A 21,840-nucleotide genomic window follows, 5' to 3' on the forward strand; every position below is an offset into this window, starting at 1 on the left:
GACCACCCTCAGCACATATGCTTCCCATGCTCTCCAGTGGACGCTGCACTTGGAGGAAACCGACCTGCCCTCTCATGGGACATCCTGAACTGACAGACAGAACATCTTGCAGGTGATCTCACAGGGCAGGAAGATATTTTTAAAAGTTACCGTGAGGATAACTGTACATTTCCTACAAGGCAGTGCAGCCCCAATTTCTTTATCATTTCTCTAGACTGACAAAATTTGTCTAGATTATCTATCATTTGTCTAGATTGAAAAAAAAAAAAAATTAACCTGTTTAATACAATCTTGTGACTAAGGTATAATACCTCTTGAGCAGTCCTACAATATATATTGCACCGGGAATAAAACCCCTATGTATTCTAGAGTAGAAAATGGTAAAGCCATATTCTCGTGATCTTTTTTTTTTTTTTTTTTTTTTTAACCTGGATCAGTTAAATCAAATTCTGGGTCAGAACAGGAATAGGAAAACAGTCCATAGTTTATGCAGCCATGAAGCAGAGGCACATAAATAGGTTAATCCTTCTGTTTCTAATTTTATTGTGATATTATTAACAGTATTCCACTGGCACATCAGCCTACATAACATGATTCGTTCACCCCCACAAACAATAGACACCCCCCCACCCCCATCTGTGGCTAATTAAAAGAAATACATAGTTTTCTGCAGAGGCTTGGGTGCCAGAGGTACTGATTGGAAAGGAAGCTTTCTTCTCTTTTTCCTTGTTTAACATAAAGCGGTGTAGAAAATGTCTGACTACAGCTACACTACTGACTTTTTTAAATTTATTACCAGTAAGAATATATACCAACCCCTTGGAAAATTTATTTGTGTTAGTGAAAGTACTTCAGAAAATTCTGTTCATAAGTAAGTCTTGTGGAATAAATCTAGGATTAATAAAACAACAGAAAAAGAATCCAAAATAGCTGTAATAAAAATCTTATTTGGGGAAATGTTATGCTTCTTACAAAAATATTGGGAGAGATCCATGAATCATTTGGATTGCAGGCTTGGATATTTTACTAATGTTGCAAAGAAGCCTGTATTGGAAATCTTCTAATCAGATCGCTCTACTTCTCTATTTTATCCGTTGATTACTTCCAGAACTATTTTGGTTTCATTAAACTCTTAGTAGAAACGCTTTGCTTCGTTTTTTCACAAGCACCAAGAGCAATTTATTCTGTGTATTTGACGTTTACAGAAAACTTCTACAGAATATTATACAAGTGGAACCAAAGGGGATCAACAGAAATTTAGGAGGGTTTTCTAACAATAAGCTACGGAATGTAAAAGGCAATGACCTCATTGCAGTGGAATTGCTGGAGTCATCCTACAGAAAACCACCAGCGTGATAAAATTCTCTAATAAGGTTCCTTCAGAGGTCCAAAATACCCTGCTATAAAGATGTTGGCTTTTTTTTTAAGTTCATTAGAACTTTCACTTGACAATGGAGATTTGGAGATTTTCATTTCTACATCTTATTCAATGTCAACATCAAAAACTCAGAGCCACCTGGTTTCGTTATGCTCCACTTCCTTTCACAGCTTGATCCTTTATTTGAGAACATAACTCAGATAACAATATACTCACATCCTGGTTGGACATTTCCCAGTATGGTCTCTCTCCATAAGACATCACCTCCCAGAGAACAATCCCATAGCTCCACGCGTCACTGGCTGATGTGAACTTCCGATACGCAATGGCTTCTGGTGATGTCCATCGGATAGGAATCTTGCCCCCCTAGGGAGCAAAGCAAAATAAAAGTCCATTTGACTGTGACACAACAAATACAATTTTGCATGATTATTTTATCTCTGCGATTCTCAATTCTATTGGTGTAAAACCCAAAGTTGGAAAATGCTGTTGTCATTTGTTGGGAAAGCGTCTTGTATGCTATAAAATACATTATAGTGCAAAATCTACTGAAGCTACGTAGTATAGTACACATCCTGTATGCATCTACATATCTGTACATATATATATATTTATGCATAGCATAATATTCACAGATAATAAAGGTAAATTATGAATGGTTGATTTTCAGTTATAAAATATTTGGGAACTGGCAAGACAGTCACACATCATTAAAGAAGAAAAAGCTACTACGAGCTCCTTGCTTATATCCTAGATCCTTTTGCACAGCACTACAGGGCTGGATTCGGGCATTTCTAAGGCATTTCAAGTGAACCCCCTGTCGGTGTGGAGCCTGCACAATTTAATCGTGTTTTCACCCCATGTTCTCTAGGACGTTCAAGGAAAATGAGGGATCATGGTGTTGCTCTGTTCCACTGATGCCAAGCCTCCAATCGCACAGGGCAGTGACCACGACCACATGCACAATTTCCCCTTTCCAGCGCCATCACAGACAGTCACAGAAAGATGTAAACGGGGTCATCTGTGCAGAGGGGACACTGCAAAACCATCACCTGGGGAAATGGTTTTAAACGTTTTTTATAGTCACAAGAGAAGCAAACCATCATTAAATGATGTAAACTTGAAAAGAATTGCAGCTACCATTGCAATTAACATCACAGTTAGGGGAACATTTCTCTTCACTTACAGCCACCACTTGGTGCCATAAGTCAAATTAGGAAAATGCACACAAGCAGCTTCAGGCTGAGCTTCTGCAAGATGAGAATTAGAGGAAAGAGACAATTTCCAATAGTGCCAGCTTTGGCAGAGGTTTTTAAGACTCCGATTCGTGAGTCACATATGAGAAAACAAAGTTCTAAAAGACAGTGGTGCAGAACTTGTTCCTTAAGATAATTCTACAGCGATAGGACAAGTGGTAATGGTTTTAAACAGAAAGGGCGTAGATTTAGATTAGATATTGGGAAGAAATTCTTTACCATGATGGTGGTGAGGCACTGGCACAGGTTGCCCAGAGCAGCAGCTGTGGATGCCCCATCCCTGGCAGTTGGATGGGGCTTGGAGCAGCCTGGGCTGGTGGAAGGTGTCCCTGCCTGTGGCAGGGGGTGCAGAATGAGATGGTCTTTAAGGTCCCTGCCAACCCAAACCGTTCTGTGATTCTACAATTCTATGAATATATTTGAATACAGAAAACTGAGAATTTAAAGAGGTTTCCAGTTCCAGGGTTGCACAACACGTACAAGGATATATTCTGAAGATTTCACACTAGACTATCTATTGAAGCTACCTCTGCAACCCCCATTAGGCTACAGTTACGTGCCTACGCTCACAATAACCTGTGTGGGAAGGGAGTGCTCTAATTTCCACTGAATAACCAGGAAGAAATAAAACGTAAAGATATTAATGCTTTGCCTACACTTCCATAAAGCCTACCTGCACTGAGGGTGACGGCCAGCTGCAGCTTAACTGGCTTGGTTAACAACAGAAATGGGAAATTAGTGTTAATTAGAGACCTAAATACACTGGAGCCTAAGCACCTGCAATTTCATGGCTGATATTGCAGGAATTAGATTAAATATAAGCAACACAGGCAGGCCTGACTCAGGCTACAATTTATAGACCTCCAAAATGCCACTAGGTATGTCTTCGAGGCTTGGCAAAGGATCGAGAAGGAACCTATGCCGGCATACAGTTTTTATGGATCCCACACTATTTAGCAGACTGCCTACCTTAACCAAAAGACAAAACTTCATTGCACACACAACCCTTAAAATTAAGTAAACACCAAATTTCAGCATTATTTGTGGACCAGCAAAGAGGACATACAAAATAAAGAGTAGTATTTAAACCCCTGCTCCATCACAGAAGCCAGCACGGAGAGCCTGATGCCTCTCTCTCTGAGATCTGTAAGGTGATGTTCTTTAGTACAAGAAGTACATCGCATTTTCTATTCATTATAAGTTTATTCACAATTCCCGGTGCTGCTCCGTAACAGTACAGGGAACCGAGAAATGATTTTGTTTTTCTCGTACTCTATTGATTAGCAGTATTATACCTCCCTTACAAATGTCCAGGGTCCCTCAGCGAGCCAAAGGCACAGCAAAGAAACAAGGAAAGCTCTCCCGTGTTCCAGTGTTTTCACAACAAATCCACTTATGCTTTAAGATGTGTGGATGATAAAGAAATCAGTCCCACTTTTTCAACCTTTTCTTCTGCACATTCTAGTAGACTGAACTTTGATTTCCAATAAAATGTGTCAAAGCTGGCAGAAAGCCATATCCTAAATCTATACAAACAAAACCCCTCCACCACGAAATGAAAGAGCTTCCTAATTAAACATCTCCCACTTGTCCCACAGGCTCAGAAGCTGGCACAAGACCGAGTGGCTGGAGCACTGCCTGCCCGGAGGAGCGGGCAGGGGGAGCCTGGGCTGCAGGCTGAGGGTGCCAGCAGACCCCACAGGGTGCTCACCCACCACAGCCCATCTCAGCTGCCAGGACAAAACTGCCTCTGGGTTACTTGAGATACAAACTTTTAAAAAGGACTTTTAGAGTTTAGCCTCAACGCTGTGGACCACATCTGGAAAGGATCGTGTAGCTCGTGGGGCTGCTGGAGCCCAGGCACGAGGGACCAGCACCATGCCCCTTGGTGGGGTCTTCTGAGTTCCATCTGCCTGCCCACGTTCCCGCAGGGACCAAGCCAGACCAACACTGGTGTTCGGTTTGAGATGAAGTGTTTCATATTCCTGGCCAGGTGGAGAGTAAAAGAGGAAATTGTTGATCCTTGCTGCTTTGGACAATATCAGACAAGCCCCAAACTCCTCTCACCTCCGCTGATCCCTCCCCTTGTGCCCGGAGGCACCAGCGCTGCTGGGAAAGACTGTGATGGGAAAGAAGCTGAGATACAGAGCTAAGTGCCCTCCGTGGGCTCGTGGAAACACAGCCGGGCTGGGCCTCGTCCTCCAGCAGTTGCCTCGGCTGCACGTTGAATAGAGGGATGGCAGAACAGACATCTACAGCATGCCATGTAAGAAAGCCCTCAAGGCAGAGAGCAGAGATGGTGTTTGTGTCGCATCAGCATCAGGGCTGGTTCTGTGAAACCCAGAAGCATCATCTTGGAGGTTTCAGTATATTACTCTGAAAAATCTGAATTCCCATGTGTGGCTTCAGGCTCATGTTTAATTTCATGTGAAGATATGAAAACGGAGTGCTTCTTGCTGAACCCTAGAGAAATAATTGCCAGATATCACATGGAAAAATGTGCTCATGGCTAGAACATGAGCAATTTAGGTAAGGGCAGGAAATATCATGTTTGATAGAAGGTCTTTACCTTCATAATCTCATGGAAAAAGTCATTTAAACAGTTGGAGAAACACATTTACACAAAATGACATTAATTAGTCTCCTAACATTTCGGGACTGCTTTATTGCAGGGTAAGTAATATGACAAACTCAGTGAAAAAAAGTTCTTCTGGCTTTGTTTTAGTGAAAAGTGAATGTACATCACCCCTAGATTCCATTACAAAGAAGTAAATTCTCTTTTCTAAGCCTCAGCTGTAACTCTATACGAGCCTACAGATATATGTAGCATTACCATAAATGAGAGTAAAATAAGGAGAGTATTAAAATGTAGCTAAAAAAGAAATCAACTGTCACTGAATGAAGTATGAAACTATAATTTTGCTATTCTGCTCCCCAATTTCTCATAAAAATGTCAATCTCATCTTTGTATTTAAAAAGGGGACTTTGTTGACTCATATTTTGAATAATTTAAAGCAAGAACAGCAAAAAATAAAAAAGTTCTGGTCAATAAATATTTTTTAGACAAATAGGCATTTTAACACAAAAACACTTTCCCCCAAAGGATTTATGCAACATTCACATTTTAGCAGATGTCCAAATATCAATATATGCAGAAAATCTGAAGAGCTGTATCAAAGTGAATGCATGGGGTTGTATTGCTGTTACCTTTGGAAATTATAAGGCTTGCTGTAATTCAGATTTTGAAATTAAAAAACCCACCATAATCATTCCAGCATTAGAAAAACCCTCTTCACTTCTCTCAGCGATTTTTAAGAAATACACATCTCATTGGAACATGTATCACCTATTTCGTTTTCTACTTTGCCAGAAATCAGAATATTCTTTGCAATATCCTTTGCTAGGATCAAAGATACCTTACATAATTTACCTTTGCAGAAATTAATCCAAGCACTTACTCCTAGACCACAGAGCTGGAGCTGGGGAAACCAAGCTCCCATACTTGTTTCTTTACTTGTCTCTTGGTTTTTAGCTGCTTTCCACAGTCTCCCAGTATTTACAATCAGTGTAATGATACCTGCTCGGTAAGCAGCTATGATGAAAGCGCTAAGAAATCTTACTTGGTTTTGTTGTTAATTATGCACTGGATGCCTGCTAGGATTTCATGCAATTTAATCTTCTTTACCTGCTATCTCTGTTTCTTATCTTCCACTGGAAAATCAGAAACTCTTAATATTATTGGCTGGTATTACTGTGCTCCTACCCTTCAAAATTACTATTATTGGGACTGAACATGTAAGACAAACTTGCTAAATGAAAAATCACTATAGATATGCCTAGGAAAAAGGTTTGTCCAAATCTGTTTGCTACAGGCTTATAAACAGAAATGTATATGTGCATGTATCACTAGCTATTGGTAATATAGTTCCTGATTATTTCCTGAAGATAAATACAGGTTTTATATATTTTTGTCATGGCCTCCTTTTAAGGGTGTGTTCATCATGAAGCCAAAGAGGCTGCCTGAATTCGAGTGGAAAGAAAGCATTAGTGTTAGAAATTGCAGGAGTTTGTTATTGCAGCTCAAAATCCCAGGCAGTCGAGGTCAGAGAACACTCTTGGGGTTTGAATTTAGTGAGCCAGCAGTAACCGAAAGTTTTATCTGCTCTAGATGGAGCTGTGATTCCTACAGCATCTGGTCATTCAGTGTAATTCATCTAAAGGCAATGAAGTCCTCGATTTATTTCTAGCACGTCTGGCGCTCCAGCAGCAGGCAGCTGTTTCCAGGCCTCCATAACCCACTCCGATATTCCGATTTATAATCTGTTACAGGGCGACTGCCACAGGCACCTAAGCCACAGGCCTGCGGAGAGGAGAATCAAGAAAAATGGATTCTAACAGAATTATTAGAAGAACTTTGCAGGAAAACCTGAAGATAAAAGCCTGACATTCGTTCATTACATGAGGATTTAGGCTAGTTCAGGAGGTATCTTACCGGTACAGAACAAGATGGTGTCACGTGAGTGAGATGAGCCTGATGTACCCTCTTAAGCACCTGAAAAATTACCTGATGCTACTTGTTCATCCATTACTAATGAATATTTTACCTTGAAATGATCTCCTTGTTGAGCGGTAAATGGTAACAGAACACCGTGTCTCTCCCTCGTGCTTACCAGGCAAGAGAAACTGTGGGGTTCTGGTTTCCATTTTTACCCCACCCTTCCAGACACAGCTTGCATTTTTACCATCTTTTTTTGCAAATAAAGGGAATGAACGAACCACAACAAATCCCTGTCAAGCACCAGTGGCAATAGCACGTGCGTGAGCAATGGGACCCGTGTGCCCGTCCCTGCAGCGCAGAGCAGAGCAGCAGTATGGGGGGCACAGAGTAGAGCAGCGTTACAGGGGGCACAGGCTGGCACAGCACTTGCCATCCAAGCCCAGGATTTTTGAATAATGAGAATAATAAATAAAGTGGATGGTGTTTTACAGTGAAATGTCATGAACACCGGTGATGTATCCAACTACCTGCTTAAATAGTCAAAGTTTGTCTACTGATTACCCAAATATTATGTCTTTGAGAGACATAATTACAGGCCCTCTACATGAGCGATGTCTTAAATTTACTTTCACTTCGTACTGTGTCATTAGTCCACCCACCTGTCATGCAGACATCTAAAAATAATAAGAGTAAAACAGATCAATTTGACAATGACAATTTTAATACAGTCTTGGCCTTTCAATTAGAAGTGAGCAGGTACAGAGAACGTAGATAATTACAGTACATCCCCTCTGGCATAAAGGGTCTGTCAAAAAAAAAAAAAAAAAAAAAAAAAAAAATCCAAACACTCAGTCAGCTTGATTCACATGCTGGCTTCTGTTTCTGTAAGCAGGCAGACCACAGGTTACCAAAAGCCTTTTGTAGTTATCGAGTCAGTGACAATAATTCAGGAGGTAAAAAATGACCCTGTCAGGCAGCAAAGTTTCCTTACAACTCCCGAGTCCCTGTAGCCCACATACGCACCTATGGTCTTTGCACTGTCCTTCAAAGCTCCTGTACAACAGTGCAAATATCACAGATTATATATCCCTATATATACATTATTGTTATATGAAAGGATACATGTTCATATCCTTTAGGCAAAGCTTCAGACGCGGCTTCTGAGAGCAGCACAGCACAGAATTTCACCCGTCAGTGGTGTGCACTGCAAGCCCAAAGGGCTGGCTGGGCTTCCTGGGGGCACACCAATCCCAAACGGCAATTACCAATTAAAGCAACAGAATTGTTCTCGGTCTTAGACATTTTCAGGCACAAAATAGGGGTAGAAGTGGAGGCTAAACAGACAAAACACCCATCTTTGCAGCTACCTTTATTAATTTCCCTAGTACTGCTGATATTAAATGGAGAACTGGGAGTGGGAAGAGGTGGAGGGGAGGCAAAAGTCTCTACCTGTTAATATAATATGCAATCTTTACTATTTGAATGTTTGAAACTGAGATTATAAATTGGATTTTATTATTATTTTTTTCCTTTCAGAGATCTTACTGAGTAGTTGTCATCTTTTAGTTGTAAAGGCAGGAAACTGTTTGGGATGATGTAATTATTTTAAAAAGTGGCAGTATTTTTATCCTGGTTTTGTCACATATTTACAGCTTGCAAAATGCACTCGGAGCAGCCTAGGAAATGGTCCTGTGTTTTGCGATCAGACAAAGCAGCAGGAACACGAGCTGCCCAGTTTTTCTACCAGTGGAGTGGAGCTCTGCTTTACACTCATGGTCCCCAGCTGTTTAAGCTGGGGATCAAACTCAGGGACACGCTAGCTGGACATAGATATGAGACTCACTTCAAAGGAAACTTGAGCAAAAAGGTGAAAAACCTTTTTTTCTCTCAGAGATGAGATGTGGCAGAGGTATATCCAGCAACTACTTTTCAAGAAAATTAGATTTGTCCTAGATTGTATTTGAAGGTTTTAATTATCTGAGCATCCTCCTGCAGGAGTATCCATATATACCATAAATGCCAGATGGAGTTTACTGAACACAGATGATTACACTTTACAAAACAGTTTCTTGCCATCTGATTTCCCTATCTAAATGTAAATAGGCAGGTAGGCTTAGAAAATAGGTGGCAGAAGGAGAGGAATTAAAAAAAATATCCCAATATTGCACCTGGACATATGAATTTCACATGTAACACTGGCTGGAAACACTGACATCCTGCACACCCCGGTTTGTCCTACCCACCTGTGGGTGTCAGTCGCTGGTGTACATTTAATTTTCAGGGAAGTGCCCTTCTCTTACAAAGCTGTGTGCTATACCGTTGGATGGGAAGCTGATTTTTCCTCCCTATACAACTTCTTCATCTAAGCTACCTAGGACTTAACAGTATCTTCAGCTCTTAATGCTAGTACACAGAATGCTGATAAAAATACTAAAGTGGAGATTAGTTTCCATGCCCTGATGAATTTTGAAATAAGAGAATTGAACTTCGAAGCCTGGCAGAGGTATGTGTCTGAGCAGAAGAACACATATTGGGGGTGGGAGGAGAAATAGAGACTTCTCACCCACGGAGATATTTACAGAAAGGGCATGTGCAAGAAATAGTATATAAATATGCTGTGCTCGGTGCTGGGGATTAGTATCCCATTTTGGGCATCACATTTAAGGAAAATGTACTTAGGTTGAAAAGAATTCGAAGGAGACCATCAGGAGCAGTAAGTTTAGAAAAAATTCTTAGAAAATAAAAGAATGGAGAGATGAGTGTGAAGGGAACAGCAATCTCCGTTCATGTAAGCAGCCGCTTTAAAGGGGAGATCGATCACCTGCCTGCGGGCAGCGGTGGTAGGACACAGAGTAATTGCCTCAGCTTGCAAGCGTATGTCCTGGGGGAGGGAGGTTAAGCAGGAGACTAGATAAATACTGTATCTAAAACTGTTTACCTTGGGGACAGTTACACCCATTACTTTCACAGGTGTTTTTAAGAGGGCAGACAAGTATATCTGACAAGGCAATACACCGCCGGCTGAGCTACAGACAATTCATTTTTGAGGATATCTTGCACAATATTAATAATTTTGTGTGTGTATATATATATGTGTTTGTGTGTGTGTGTGTATATATATATATATATGATTGCTGCACCTATACTGAGCATGAAAACTGGTTTCTCCTGCCTCCTGATATTAACCATGACAGACCTCTGCAGACGGTTTTCTAAGGCGGTACATATTGCGTATTTCTAACAACATGCCAAAGCTTATCAGAAGTCAAAGAAAGCACTGAAAGGTCAAAAAAAGAACAGTCGTTATGCCTATTAAGTTATGAAGGTATGATTGATAAACACGTATCTATAAATACACGTGTATGTAATGCGTACATAATGCATAAGAAACCAGCTAGGATTTCTTTACTCATTTGTCATGTTATATTATTTCAATCATGAAGCAGATAGCATGCAACTACCAGAGTCATGGATCGCTCCTCTCAGTGGCCAGGGATGAAGGAAGCCCTAGAAAACCCACACTAAGATTCTGCTGATACATTCTACTCTAACCCGGTTTGTACAGTGAAGGGGAGGCGATCGCTAGCATCAATGCAAATTGCGCTTGACTAAGAAACTGGATATTGATGTCACTTTTTCTAAAGTTAATAAAAGCCACTTGCAATACGATTAAAGTGAACAACCAGCCATCACAATAATAATAATATTATCGTAATATGTAATAATAATATGTAATATTTGCGTACACAGAATGAAATGCATGCCTGAAAGGTTTCCACAACAAAAGAGAAGTGCTACTCAAGCGAGAACAAGAGGTGCAGCAAAGCTGTTTGTAGGAGACACTGTGGCTTTCCTAAGGCTCTGAATCAACACCACAACTTATGGGTAGTTTTTCAGGCAGGATGAAATTTAAAAAAGAAACAAGTAACAGCCTACACGATGGGGAGTCCCCTATATGATAAAAGCTTCTTTGTCTCCAGACAAAACAGTCAGAGGTAACTCTCCTCCTTGATGTCATTACCTCTCCAGAAGATGGGTACCACTTTGTATATATCATACAAGAAGCAGGTTTATTATACATACTGTTAAAAAGATATATAGGTATTTATTTTTTTTTGCTTTACTCAATCTATTACTCAGTTAGGAGTACAACATCAGGTATAACAGACACACCCTCACAGAACAGTGATATCAGTATGCTCCAGTCAGACATCTGTCCCATCATACAAGAAAACACAAAAAGGTTAAAAAAAAAAAAAAAAAAAAAAAGGTTATTATTGCTGGGAAGGATTTTCTTTTTCCTGGGTAGAAGCTCAATCAGCAGTGTAACAAAACCTGCTCAAAGCACACATGAATTCTTTCATTATTGTGTGCCAAAACTACTCAGGCCTTAATTATGAGATTCACTCCTTTACACATCCAGCAAAAAGAAAATGAGCCAAGAATTCTGCATATTTTTTTAAAAAATAATCTACCAACAGAAACCATATTTTTTGCCTTCTATCTTCTCTGAGACATGAATTAAAAAAATAGCTGTGATGAGTGTAAGGTTTATCGAATATCTCTTGGCGTGCAGGACTGGACGGCCTCTGCAACACAGGGTATAAACCTTAGGGACTCCCCTCGGATTTCAGTCTAACTTTGTCACCACCAAGAAGAATTTTAAAAGGATAAACAAAGACAGAAACTCACCCTCGTGGTGTAAGCAGCTTCTGGGTCATCTTCCAGTACACGAGAGAGACCAAAATCTGAGACTTTGCATACCAAGTTGCTATTAATGAGGATATTACGAGCAGCTAAATCTCGATGGACATAACCCATATCTGACAAATATTTCATGCCAGATGCGATCCCTCGAAGCATGCCTACTAGCTGGATGACTGTGAACTGGGCATCATGTTTCTGGAAAACATTCGAAATGTCATTTCAGAGATTGCTCTTGTTCCTCTTTGCACAGAATTTTTGATAAAGACCCTGGAAGCTCCTCAAGTGAACAGCTCGTGAGTCAGGGGTTACGATTTACATGTCACACATGGAACTACTTGGATCCGTGGAGGACAATTTCCTAACCAGCTGAGGGAAGGGGGCAGATTTTCAATTCAGATAAAAATTCATTTTTCCCATTCTTGCTGTCATCAGAATTTTAATTTCCTAGATGGGAGCTGTGTGAAAGCAGCACATAAATCCAAGTTGTGTGTGCTCCTGAGACTGGAGAGTCAGGACTTTTGAGAGAAACATGTCCAGCTTCCCTGAAAGGCCATAGGAATTGTTAGTGAAAATCCCAGCCTTACCCAATGGACTAATGAAAGTTTTCTATTACACAAGCATATATTTATTTATTTATTTTAACAAAATCAAGTGCCGATCTGATTCAGTGGCTTTCAAATTCCATTAAATTTAAACTAATTCCTCAGAATTTTTCTCAACTTCAGGAACACAAAAATCACTTAAACACACTGTGACTTAGCCTAGAAACCAAGAGTAGCATATATTTCTAATTGCCTACTTTTAGACACATGCTTTAAATCCCCCAGCTCTTACTAACGCTGTTTGTTAACGTCTAGCTTTGATACTGATATATAGATACACAGACGGCAGGACTACAGTGCGCCCTGGTGCAGCTCTCAAATGAATTCCCCGGTGCTGGAGATGTATCATCGTGGGCAGCTCTCCAGCTCTTCCTGCTGCTTCTTCCAGAGTTTTATTAAATGCATGGGAGCCGGCTCTGCCATGTGGGGTAAGCTCACATGCATCAGTCCGCAAGACTGATTGCGTTTATTCCAATTTTGATTAATATACTTAGGGGCAATATTAGCACTGTAAACATTAGACAGATATACGACACAGCAGATGCTTAAGGAGCTTCTCAGAATTCCCTTTCATGAAGAATTAATTATTATAAACGACTCATAGCAGTTCCCTGTTATGAAACCTTCTTTAACTAGAGCCAACACAAGAGCATCTATATAGACTCTGGGAAAGATTTAGCTGGAAATCAGAAGAAGGTTTCTAACCGTGAAAGGAATCAGATGCTCAGATAGCCTCTCAATAGCATTGGGGAAAGCAAACCAACTAGTTTTAAAAGACATTTATAAAAAAAGATTGCATTGCCTGAGCTGCCTTGTGATATTAATGAGTCATAAGGTTCTTATCTATGTTTCAACACAACAGTGGAGAAAAAAAAAAAAGAAAATCACACCCTAATGAGCGAACAGGCCAAACAACTGCTTTGTACAGTCAGAAATTACCCTCCTCAGAGCTTTCTTCAAGGATTTTAAGCCTCAACAAAATATATATAGTTCAGTACAGACATATTTCATTCAGATATATTGACACATTATTTATATGTATTTTACATGCTCCACTGGACATCATAACATATATAGTACATACTGAAATGAAGGTTGACAATATATCCCCTTTTGGGGTTAAACATCTAGTTCAGTGTTATGAATTTGGGGGATAATGTCATTCAACCGTGGCAGAACCAAAGCAGTCTCCCAGCCACAGCTGAGTTTGCCCTAACAAATTAAAATTAAACTCGTGTTTCCCCTCAGATGGGATTTCATTTCTGCTACACTTCTTGTTTTGCCACAAGTAAATCTTGGTGACACAGGGAGCATTCAAATTTTTTTAGGCTCACTACCAACTTTGACAGAAAACAAAGATAAATCAACAGCAGTATTAGTATGTCCAAGGTTGGGGAAAGAAAACAGGCCAAGAAAGTTTGCTAGCAAAACGTTTCTGACACCCTTAGGTATGGGGTTAGTTTCTAAATTTTTCATATTTAGGGAAACAGCTCTTGGCTCAGTACTGGTGGTTTAATGATAAAATTTTCACAAATCTTTTGGAAATTGCTTGGTAGGACATGCAGGCCACCAACCAATAAGTCTAACTGCATTACAGCGGCAGTTCAGCCTCAGGAAAACATTTTTGTGTGCCAGAATGTTATTTTGGTTTTGTTTAGTTTTTTATCGATGCAACATTCTAATAAAACCAATAGTTTTGTCATTCTGGACTAATGCTTACTGTCAGCAGTCAAAATGGACTAGTGAATCCATGCCTGGCTTTCTAAGCACATCATGATGCACACAAAACCAAACAGAAATAATGAAATATCAAGCGACAAGAGCTGACGATGAATCAAACAAGAGTGGCAGCAAATTCATAACAAATTCAGAACAAGAGGCAGTTCTGTACCATCCGGTTTTCTGTTGCACTTACCCGCAGGAAGCTGTCCAAGGAACCGTTTTCCATATATTCAGTAACAATCATAACCGGTTTACCTACAAACAGATTACAGGGGTCAGGCATCTAAAGTGAATACGTAACGATCAGTAAAAACAGCATTTCCCAAGTGTGCCCAAATTTTCCAAACCCTGAGGATAATTTTACATTTAGAAAGCAAGCAAAAGATGCGTGGGCAAAAGCAGCTCCGTCCACAACGTAATTATGATTCCACTGACATCAGCACAAGTACAGTCATGTCAGGATAAACAGATTGGATTTTAAGCAGCTCAAGTCCCAAGAAACAAAGCAAAGTATCCTGTATTTTCAGTGTATAGCATCTTATCCATCACTGCTGAATATTCTGTACCTAACTGTTGAATTCATGCAGTGAAGCTGGTGTATTCTGCCGTGCATTTTCCCCCAGGTTCCCTCTAGGAAGGGAACTGGGCACTTGCTGGGCAGGGAGCCGCAGTTTCTCTCGAGGTGCCGTGCTCTGCACGAGCACAGTCAACAAGTTCCTCAGATACTACTCCAAGGGAGAGAGTAAGTAGCATACTTGGAGGCACTAGCCCTCAGGAGGGTATTCACAACGCACTTAAACTACTGAGCTGCAGCATTTTCCTGGCATAAGCCGAGGAGAATATTGGGGTGGGGACACAGATGGAAAGGGAAGTGCAGGATAAAAGTAAGGGAGGACACTGGGAAGAAAGCCCCCTTGCACGGCTGGGGGTTAGCCCTCTTTCCAGGAGCCCTGCCTCCCTCTGCATCGCAGTGGCTGACAAGAGGAACCCCCCCTCCCACCAAGCACATCGTAGCGATGCATCCACTGGGCAGTGGCCAGCTCTAAGGGAACAGCCCTGCATCCTTGAAAAGCCTCTAATATTTTTCAAAGCTTGCCCACGCAGGTTCAGATCAGTTTTTGAAACCATTCTCTCTACCCTAAGGTATTTTGTAACACGACCAAGGTTTTATATGCAACTCTGACATGCTGGAGAGAAATGAATACAAAAACTTAATGTCATTACAGTGAAGTTTCCAGACAAAGGTCATTGCCCTGCTAATATTTTACCATCATATGGATTGTGTTATTTCATAATATTTCTAAAGCTTGGTTTATTTTCTCTTTGTGCTAGAGAGAAAGGTGGGTGAAAGCGTGAAGTTATTTCAGGCGATGAATTATTATTTCACATATAATGCAGGAAGGCATCTGACCACAAAAGCATGATGAAGGCCTGCATATTGCATAGCGGTCATGGTGATATTTCAGCTTTTAAAATTGAACAGCATGAGGCTTGAAAGAGGTACCCAGTATAATTAAAAGTGAAAAAAAGCCATTAAAAAATCAAAGTAAACGGTAACAACTCCTTTTCTGTTTGTTTTTCAGAAAACACAACTTTTACCAAATAGAAATTCTTCAAAGGGATATATTAATTTCAAAGAATGAGTTTAATATAATGAGAAGAGAATCCTTTGCCCTTTTCACATGGATTAATGGGTTAAAATATCTTCTTTCTGCTGTGTGAATGATGTGTTATACTGTGGGAGTCACACTAATGGGGTATCGACAATACCCCATAATAATAGGAAAAAATGCTTTAATCAAAACATTAATCTTAAATTATATAGGATATGGTGCAGATAAAAGACCTAACAATGTAAAGTCTCAAAAAAAACCCCAAAAACCCAAAACAAAAGAACCCAAACCTGTTGCTTGCTCACTCCTTTTAGCAAGAAATACGCAGCGCAAGGAAAAGTAGCTAACTTACACTGTGTGTAACGTCAACCCAAAGGTGTTTCTTGTAACACACAGAAAATGCTGCTGGATGTTTTGAGTAAAGGCCATGTACTGATGGGGCTATCCAAAACTTTCTGTGATAAATCCACATACTTGGAAACCAGGAGACAGTTGCCTGTTTTTTGTATAAACTCCGGCAATTTTAGGACACGTCAGAAGGCTGAAATTAGAGTAAGAAGATACGCCTTTCAAATTATTAAGAGAGCATCCTCCTGCCTTGCTCACCCAGACTCCGAAAGCCCCAAGTGCAGGGTTTCACTCTCATGCAGCTGGGAACGTGTCCATAACAAGAAGCATATGCTCTGAAGGAGCACGGGGCGCTTTTAAAAGAACATTCTGCATTCATTTATCAAAGCACAGCCGTTTATACATGATAACAACTTGTGTCAACAGTGTTGCCGAAATTTATTATACTAACAGGTTACAAATTGCTGTAAATTATTAATAAACTAAGCAGAACATGCACGCTGGTTATTAAGACTACTGCCTACAGCGCGCCCAGGAGACCGGTCGAGCGGCAAGAAAAGGCAGAACAGAAATCAGCGTGAAGCAGGGGAACAATCCTGCGCTGGGGCAAAGGGCTGAAGCTGTATCTAGTGGGTGCACCCCCTTCGTGCTGCTGGTGGGTTGTCCCACCCGCAAACCAGGGCCACCCCAGCTCCAGAACTTCTCAGACCAAACGGTCTCGTCATAGGGATGGTGGCTGTTGCAGTTATTAGGAGTCGCTTCAGAAGATCTGCTCAGTATGAAACGCTAAAGCATGGCTAAGGGGCGCCTGTCGAAAAGAATGTGGTTAATGAAGAAAAGGTCATATTGCCTGTGCCTGCATTGAGAGCCATCCAGCAAATGCTCCACAGGCTCGCTACTGACTGTACAGCAACTAACGCTTTTGAGTGAGATTTAATACCTACCATTAAGAAGTATGAACACTCGCTAACTTGTTATTACAGTATATTGCTTTGGTTTATAAATAATAATAATAATAAAAAAAACCACACCACCAACAAACCCCACAACCTTCTCACCCTTCTACCGCCCTACAGAATGTTATAGCAAATAAATGATTACTTGCGTGTATGCCATATAATTTTACCCAGTAAAATGGATACAAATAGTTCCCGAGCTGTTTCCTCAGCTCCTATATCCGAGCTATGCGGAAAGGGTGCTGTATCCCTGAGGCTTTCATTGACTTCAGCTGGGAATATTCAGTGCTTGCTCTCTCATACTGACATGTGATAGGCAGCTGGCACTCCCAGCCCCCCCAAAACAGACAGCAGGCTGCTGTGAATACAGCTGAGTAGCAAACTTTGTAATAGTCACTTACACAGAATACAGACAGAATTAGTAATGCACATTCAAAAGCAATGCACAAATTCCTGCGTGCACAGCAATTAAATTATTTTCTCAAGTGCCACAGGAATACAAAATGTAACAAAATAGATTTTAGCTCAGCTGTGTCCTGACTGATGCTGGCGTTTCAAGTAATTTTGGGACTGCAAATCTTGTTCTGACTGTACAAAGCGTGTGTCATTAAAAAGCAGGAGATAACTTGTATTTGTACAGGCAGCCCGGGCAGCCCTTTCCTAATGGAACCGCGAGACCTAAGCTGAAGCGTGACTTCTTTATTATTTAAATCAGCAAAACAGACTCATGAATCACACCTAGAGAAAGCATTATTATTGTAATTCTGTCTCCTCATAACACCGAGGGGTTTAAGTACCCTTCACTAGTTACTTTTAGACATATTCCTGTGGTTATTTTTTCTTTCATATAAGTTGTTGCAGTAAGCTATGAAATTCTTCTATACCTATCCATGCTTGTGAAAACTTGAATCATGCAATTTTAAAAAAAGATTCCTGAAAACCAATAAACCCACCCACTTCGCAACAAAGTATTTGGTATACTTCTGCCCAGTTAAAACTGGAAATCTCCTCAGCGCATTCCAAGCCGTTCACTGAAATGGCAAGAGGTTGCTTTGCCAGCAGAGTCCTCTAGGATAACTAGGAGATATCCTACCGATTTTTCCACTCCCCTGAAAAATCTCAGAGCATTCCTGGTTATTTTTTTTAAGAACACCTCATATAAAATCTTATTGAGCTCTCACCTAATAACTACTGCAGGTAGATAAATCTGATCATCAAATTTTTATCACGTTATGCTGCAATGGATGTTTAGAAAGTGTAGCTGAAGTCTCTGAATTTATGTGTCACAGAACAAGCCCGTTTTGGTGCTTCACGCAACCTCACTCTTCTACTACCAACTATTTCTGCCCTTCCACCTCCAAGTGGAGGACAAGCAGCAGCACAAGCAACGAGAGCCAGAACTTGCCTAAATGGGGCAGCGTCACCAGCACCAAATCCCACCAGCTGCTCGAAAGGGGAAGAGCAGGTAGGATCCGGGTGGCTTCGAGGAGCTGCCGTGGCCGCCGTGGGAAAGCTGGGTGGCAGCTCAAAGACCAAGGCCACCGTTCAGGAATTCCTGTGACAAACCTGCTGTTTGCCAGCTTAACAACAGGGCAGCTGGAAAGGGTTCTGCAAGTATGTTACTTTTCCAGGAGGGTACCGCACGTGGATAGAGGTTTCAACTACTTTTTTGGTCACAAAAAGAGAAGGTGATTTGTTACCATAAACATAGACAAAAATATGCTTTAACAAAAAAAAAAAAAAAAAAAAGAAACAAAAACTGGAAGAAAAAACCCCAAAAAAACCCCAACAAAGCTACACAAACAAAAAGGAAAAAGAAAGAGAGAAAAAGAAAAAAAGGGAAAAATAAAGAAAAAAAGAGAAGAGGACAAGAAGAGAAGAGAAAAAAGAAGAGAAGAGACCACAAAGTGCAAACCCATAACAAAAACACCCAAAGGCAGATTTAGAAAATATCAATTAGTAAAAGTACACATATTATCAAAGAAATAAAATCAAATTTACTGCTGACAGCTTCAAGCCCCAAGATTTTTATTTTTCTGAGATTTTACTAAGAAGTATAAATTCTGGAGGATCAGGATCTTTAAAATGCCTCATACTGGTACACACTGAGTATCACACCCAGTGTTTTCCCTGCATGAAAACCATGTTGGAAAAAGTCTGGACTTATTTATTTACTAGTATCTGTTGCTGTAGCCAGGTAGGCTGTTCATTAATTTGCGCTAAAGATAAAATCTAATGATTTAGTTGCAAGCAGAACACATTGCTTCAGTGCAATTAGGGAACCTTAGGACATCAGACTCCACGGCTCCTAACAGATTATCAGCCACTGCCTCTTGGCCACTTCGTAGCAATTTGTAGCTCTGGAGTTTATTAAACCTGCTACTTTATTACTGAGCTGCAGTGTTCTACAGAAATGCTCCTTTCCCCCCCCAAGTCCCCTGTATTTTTATTCCCCAATTTCTCCCAGCTCGTCAAGCCAGGGCAGTGTTTCTAAGCTCCCAGCAGCCGGAGAGCAGCAAGGCAGCGAAGGTCCTGCAGCTGCGTGGTGGGCAAGACCCTCGACCACCACCAATGTGTTGTTGGATCCTGCAGCGTGGGTTTAGCTGGTGCATTCACATGGGTAATTTTTTTCCTGCTTTTGAAGAAATACAATATATGTTGCGAAAGCCAAACTCTGTGTTTCTGCTGTCATCTCTTTTGAAGGATATTTGGTACATATTGACAGGGTTATGACATAAACATTTCTGGAAGGGTTTGGAGAGCATAAACGTGGGTGATTCTAGTTTTTATTTGCTTTTGCTCAGTCTTGAGAGATCAGCAAATCACAGAATAAATTAGGTTGGAAGGGACCTCCAGTGACACATCCCATGCAAAACAGATGCCCCTGTCATCTCTTACTTTTAGTGACGACTCCCTCTAACCGAATGATATTAGGGTGGTCAAACTGTCCCATGATGCTGGCTTCTCCCAGGAAGTCCCTTCTCTGTTTTTCAGTGTAGCCAACTTTCAGGGTTTTGATAGCCACTGAAATTTCCTTCTTCGAAGGCAGCTTTAGGCGCCCACTGCACACTTCTCCAAACTCCCCTAAAAAAGTGGAAAAATGACAAAAGATGAAATGCAGTTATTTCATGGGGATTTAAGAAAGAAGCCCCAGCATTCAGCAGAAGTCCCTGAAGTAGGATGTTTACTGATGGGCCATGGACCAGAGCTCCAAAGGAGGCCTTTGGGCAACTACTTTGCATTTCCATGCTTAGGTTCTCCAGCTGTCAAACTGGACAATGTCACCTAGTTACACTGCATAACCAGATGACTGCAAAAATGCAACCAGAAAATTCCCTTTTTGTTTCAGTTGATGCACTTTGAGACAACAGTAGGAGGACTAACTGATTAATGCAAGAGTATCAGAATAGTCATGCCTCCGTGTGAGCACTGCACTCTTCATTTCTACCCAAACAGAGAGAGTACAGTTCCCAATTATTTTATTTCTTTCAATTAAAGTAGCAGGATACTTCATAAGATAAGGAATTTATCTATGCAGCTGCAAAGAAAAAAGAAATCCATACAAACTATCTTTGTTCTACCACTATTCAGAGAGATCTAATCGTGCCAATACACACTGTCACTATGGGACTACGGGACTTGATAGTCCACCGTGAATATCGTGCCCACTGTGTGTTGTGTGAGATCCCTCAATAGAAGATGGCAGGTATCACTGCATGTCTACTTTTATATAATGTGGTTTATCCTTTGCTATGTAACGTCCAAGGAGAGTGCACAGGGAAAATCATCGTAGCATTCAAATAAGCAAGTACGAAATATGTTCACAAAATGCTGGAAGAAGGCATCTCATTTGAAAATTTCTGCATTTAACTCATGATTGCATAAAGCATTTAAGGAAGTCGCAGTATCATAAAAAACATTTGAGCAGCAACTGACTTTTGATTCCAAATTATCCAACCCTCTACCTTAGATTTCATATATCGTGAATTGCACACGCACCCCACTTAAATTAGAGTAGCAACTTTTTGTCTTTTTGCTTAAATGACAAAATAATTGAAATAACGAACACCCCCCCCCCCCAAAAAAAAAAAAAAAACCAACAAAAACAAAAACCAGAGAATGGATAAATTGTACAAGAAATATGATGGCAAGAATTGCCCTACATGATTATTTATATTTAAAGACAAGGAAAACACTTTACTGAACAAAGAAGAGAAGAAAGGTGGTTTGTTTTGTGGTTGATGGTTTTTTTTTCAAGAAACTAGAGGGTGTTGCTGGAGGACTTTAACACTCATTTTCCAACAATACATGCCTGTTCAGGTTCTTTTGTCAAAATACACAAGATCTAAATATATATTAGCCCCTCATATGCCTTATTTTGGCATGTATCAAGTAGCCTTGTATAGAAAGTTTAGCTTGGAAACAAACAAACCCTATAAATCTAAATCTAGGTGGCATAATTTTTTATGCAAACTGGGAATTTTGTTTTTATTTGTGAGTGAAACATCATGGAAAGAGTGATTGTACTGCTTACATAGGAGCTTTTCCCAACTGAATGTGTAGTACATCGAAATTCTGAAGATGTCCCCGCTTGTTGCAGGGGAGCTGGTCTCGGTGACCTTTAAAGGTCCCCTCCAGCCCAAACTATTCTAGGATCCTATGGTACTATGCAAGAGCATTGCTACGCCTCTAAAGAGCAAAGGCACTTGGAGCTCATTTGCCCACAATGGTTCTTTTTTTATCTCTGCAGCTGATTGTTT

General features: G+C 40.5%; 1 protein-coding gene across 2 annotated transcripts in view; it reads right to left on the reverse strand.

The window, feature by feature from the left end:
- Positions 1 to 21,840, reverse strand: part of EPHA3 (EPH receptor A3) — a 229,042-nt gene that overhangs the window by 16,830 nt on the left and 190,372 nt on the right. For both annotated transcript variants that reach the window (XM_055703078.1, XM_055703077.1), the window contains exons 11-14: positions 19,979 to 20,164; positions 14,357 to 14,418; positions 11,825 to 12,034; positions 1,595 to 1,744 (exon numbers count right to left, since the gene is read on the reverse strand). In XM_055703078.1, the coding sequence (XP_055559053.1) occupies positions 1,595 to 1,744; positions 11,825 to 12,034; positions 14,357 to 14,418; positions 19,979 to 20,164 (608 nt within the window). The remainder of the gene's footprint in view (positions 1 to 1,594; positions 1,745 to 11,824; positions 12,035 to 14,356; positions 14,419 to 19,978; positions 20,165 to 21,840) is intronic.

The sequence above is a fragment of the Falco cherrug genome, chromosome 2 (genome assembly GCF_023634085.1).
Source record: "Falco cherrug isolate bFalChe1 chromosome 2, bFalChe1.pri, whole genome shotgun sequence".
Taxonomy (NCBI): domain Eukaryota; kingdom Metazoa; phylum Chordata; class Aves; order Falconiformes; family Falconidae; genus Falco; species Falco cherrug.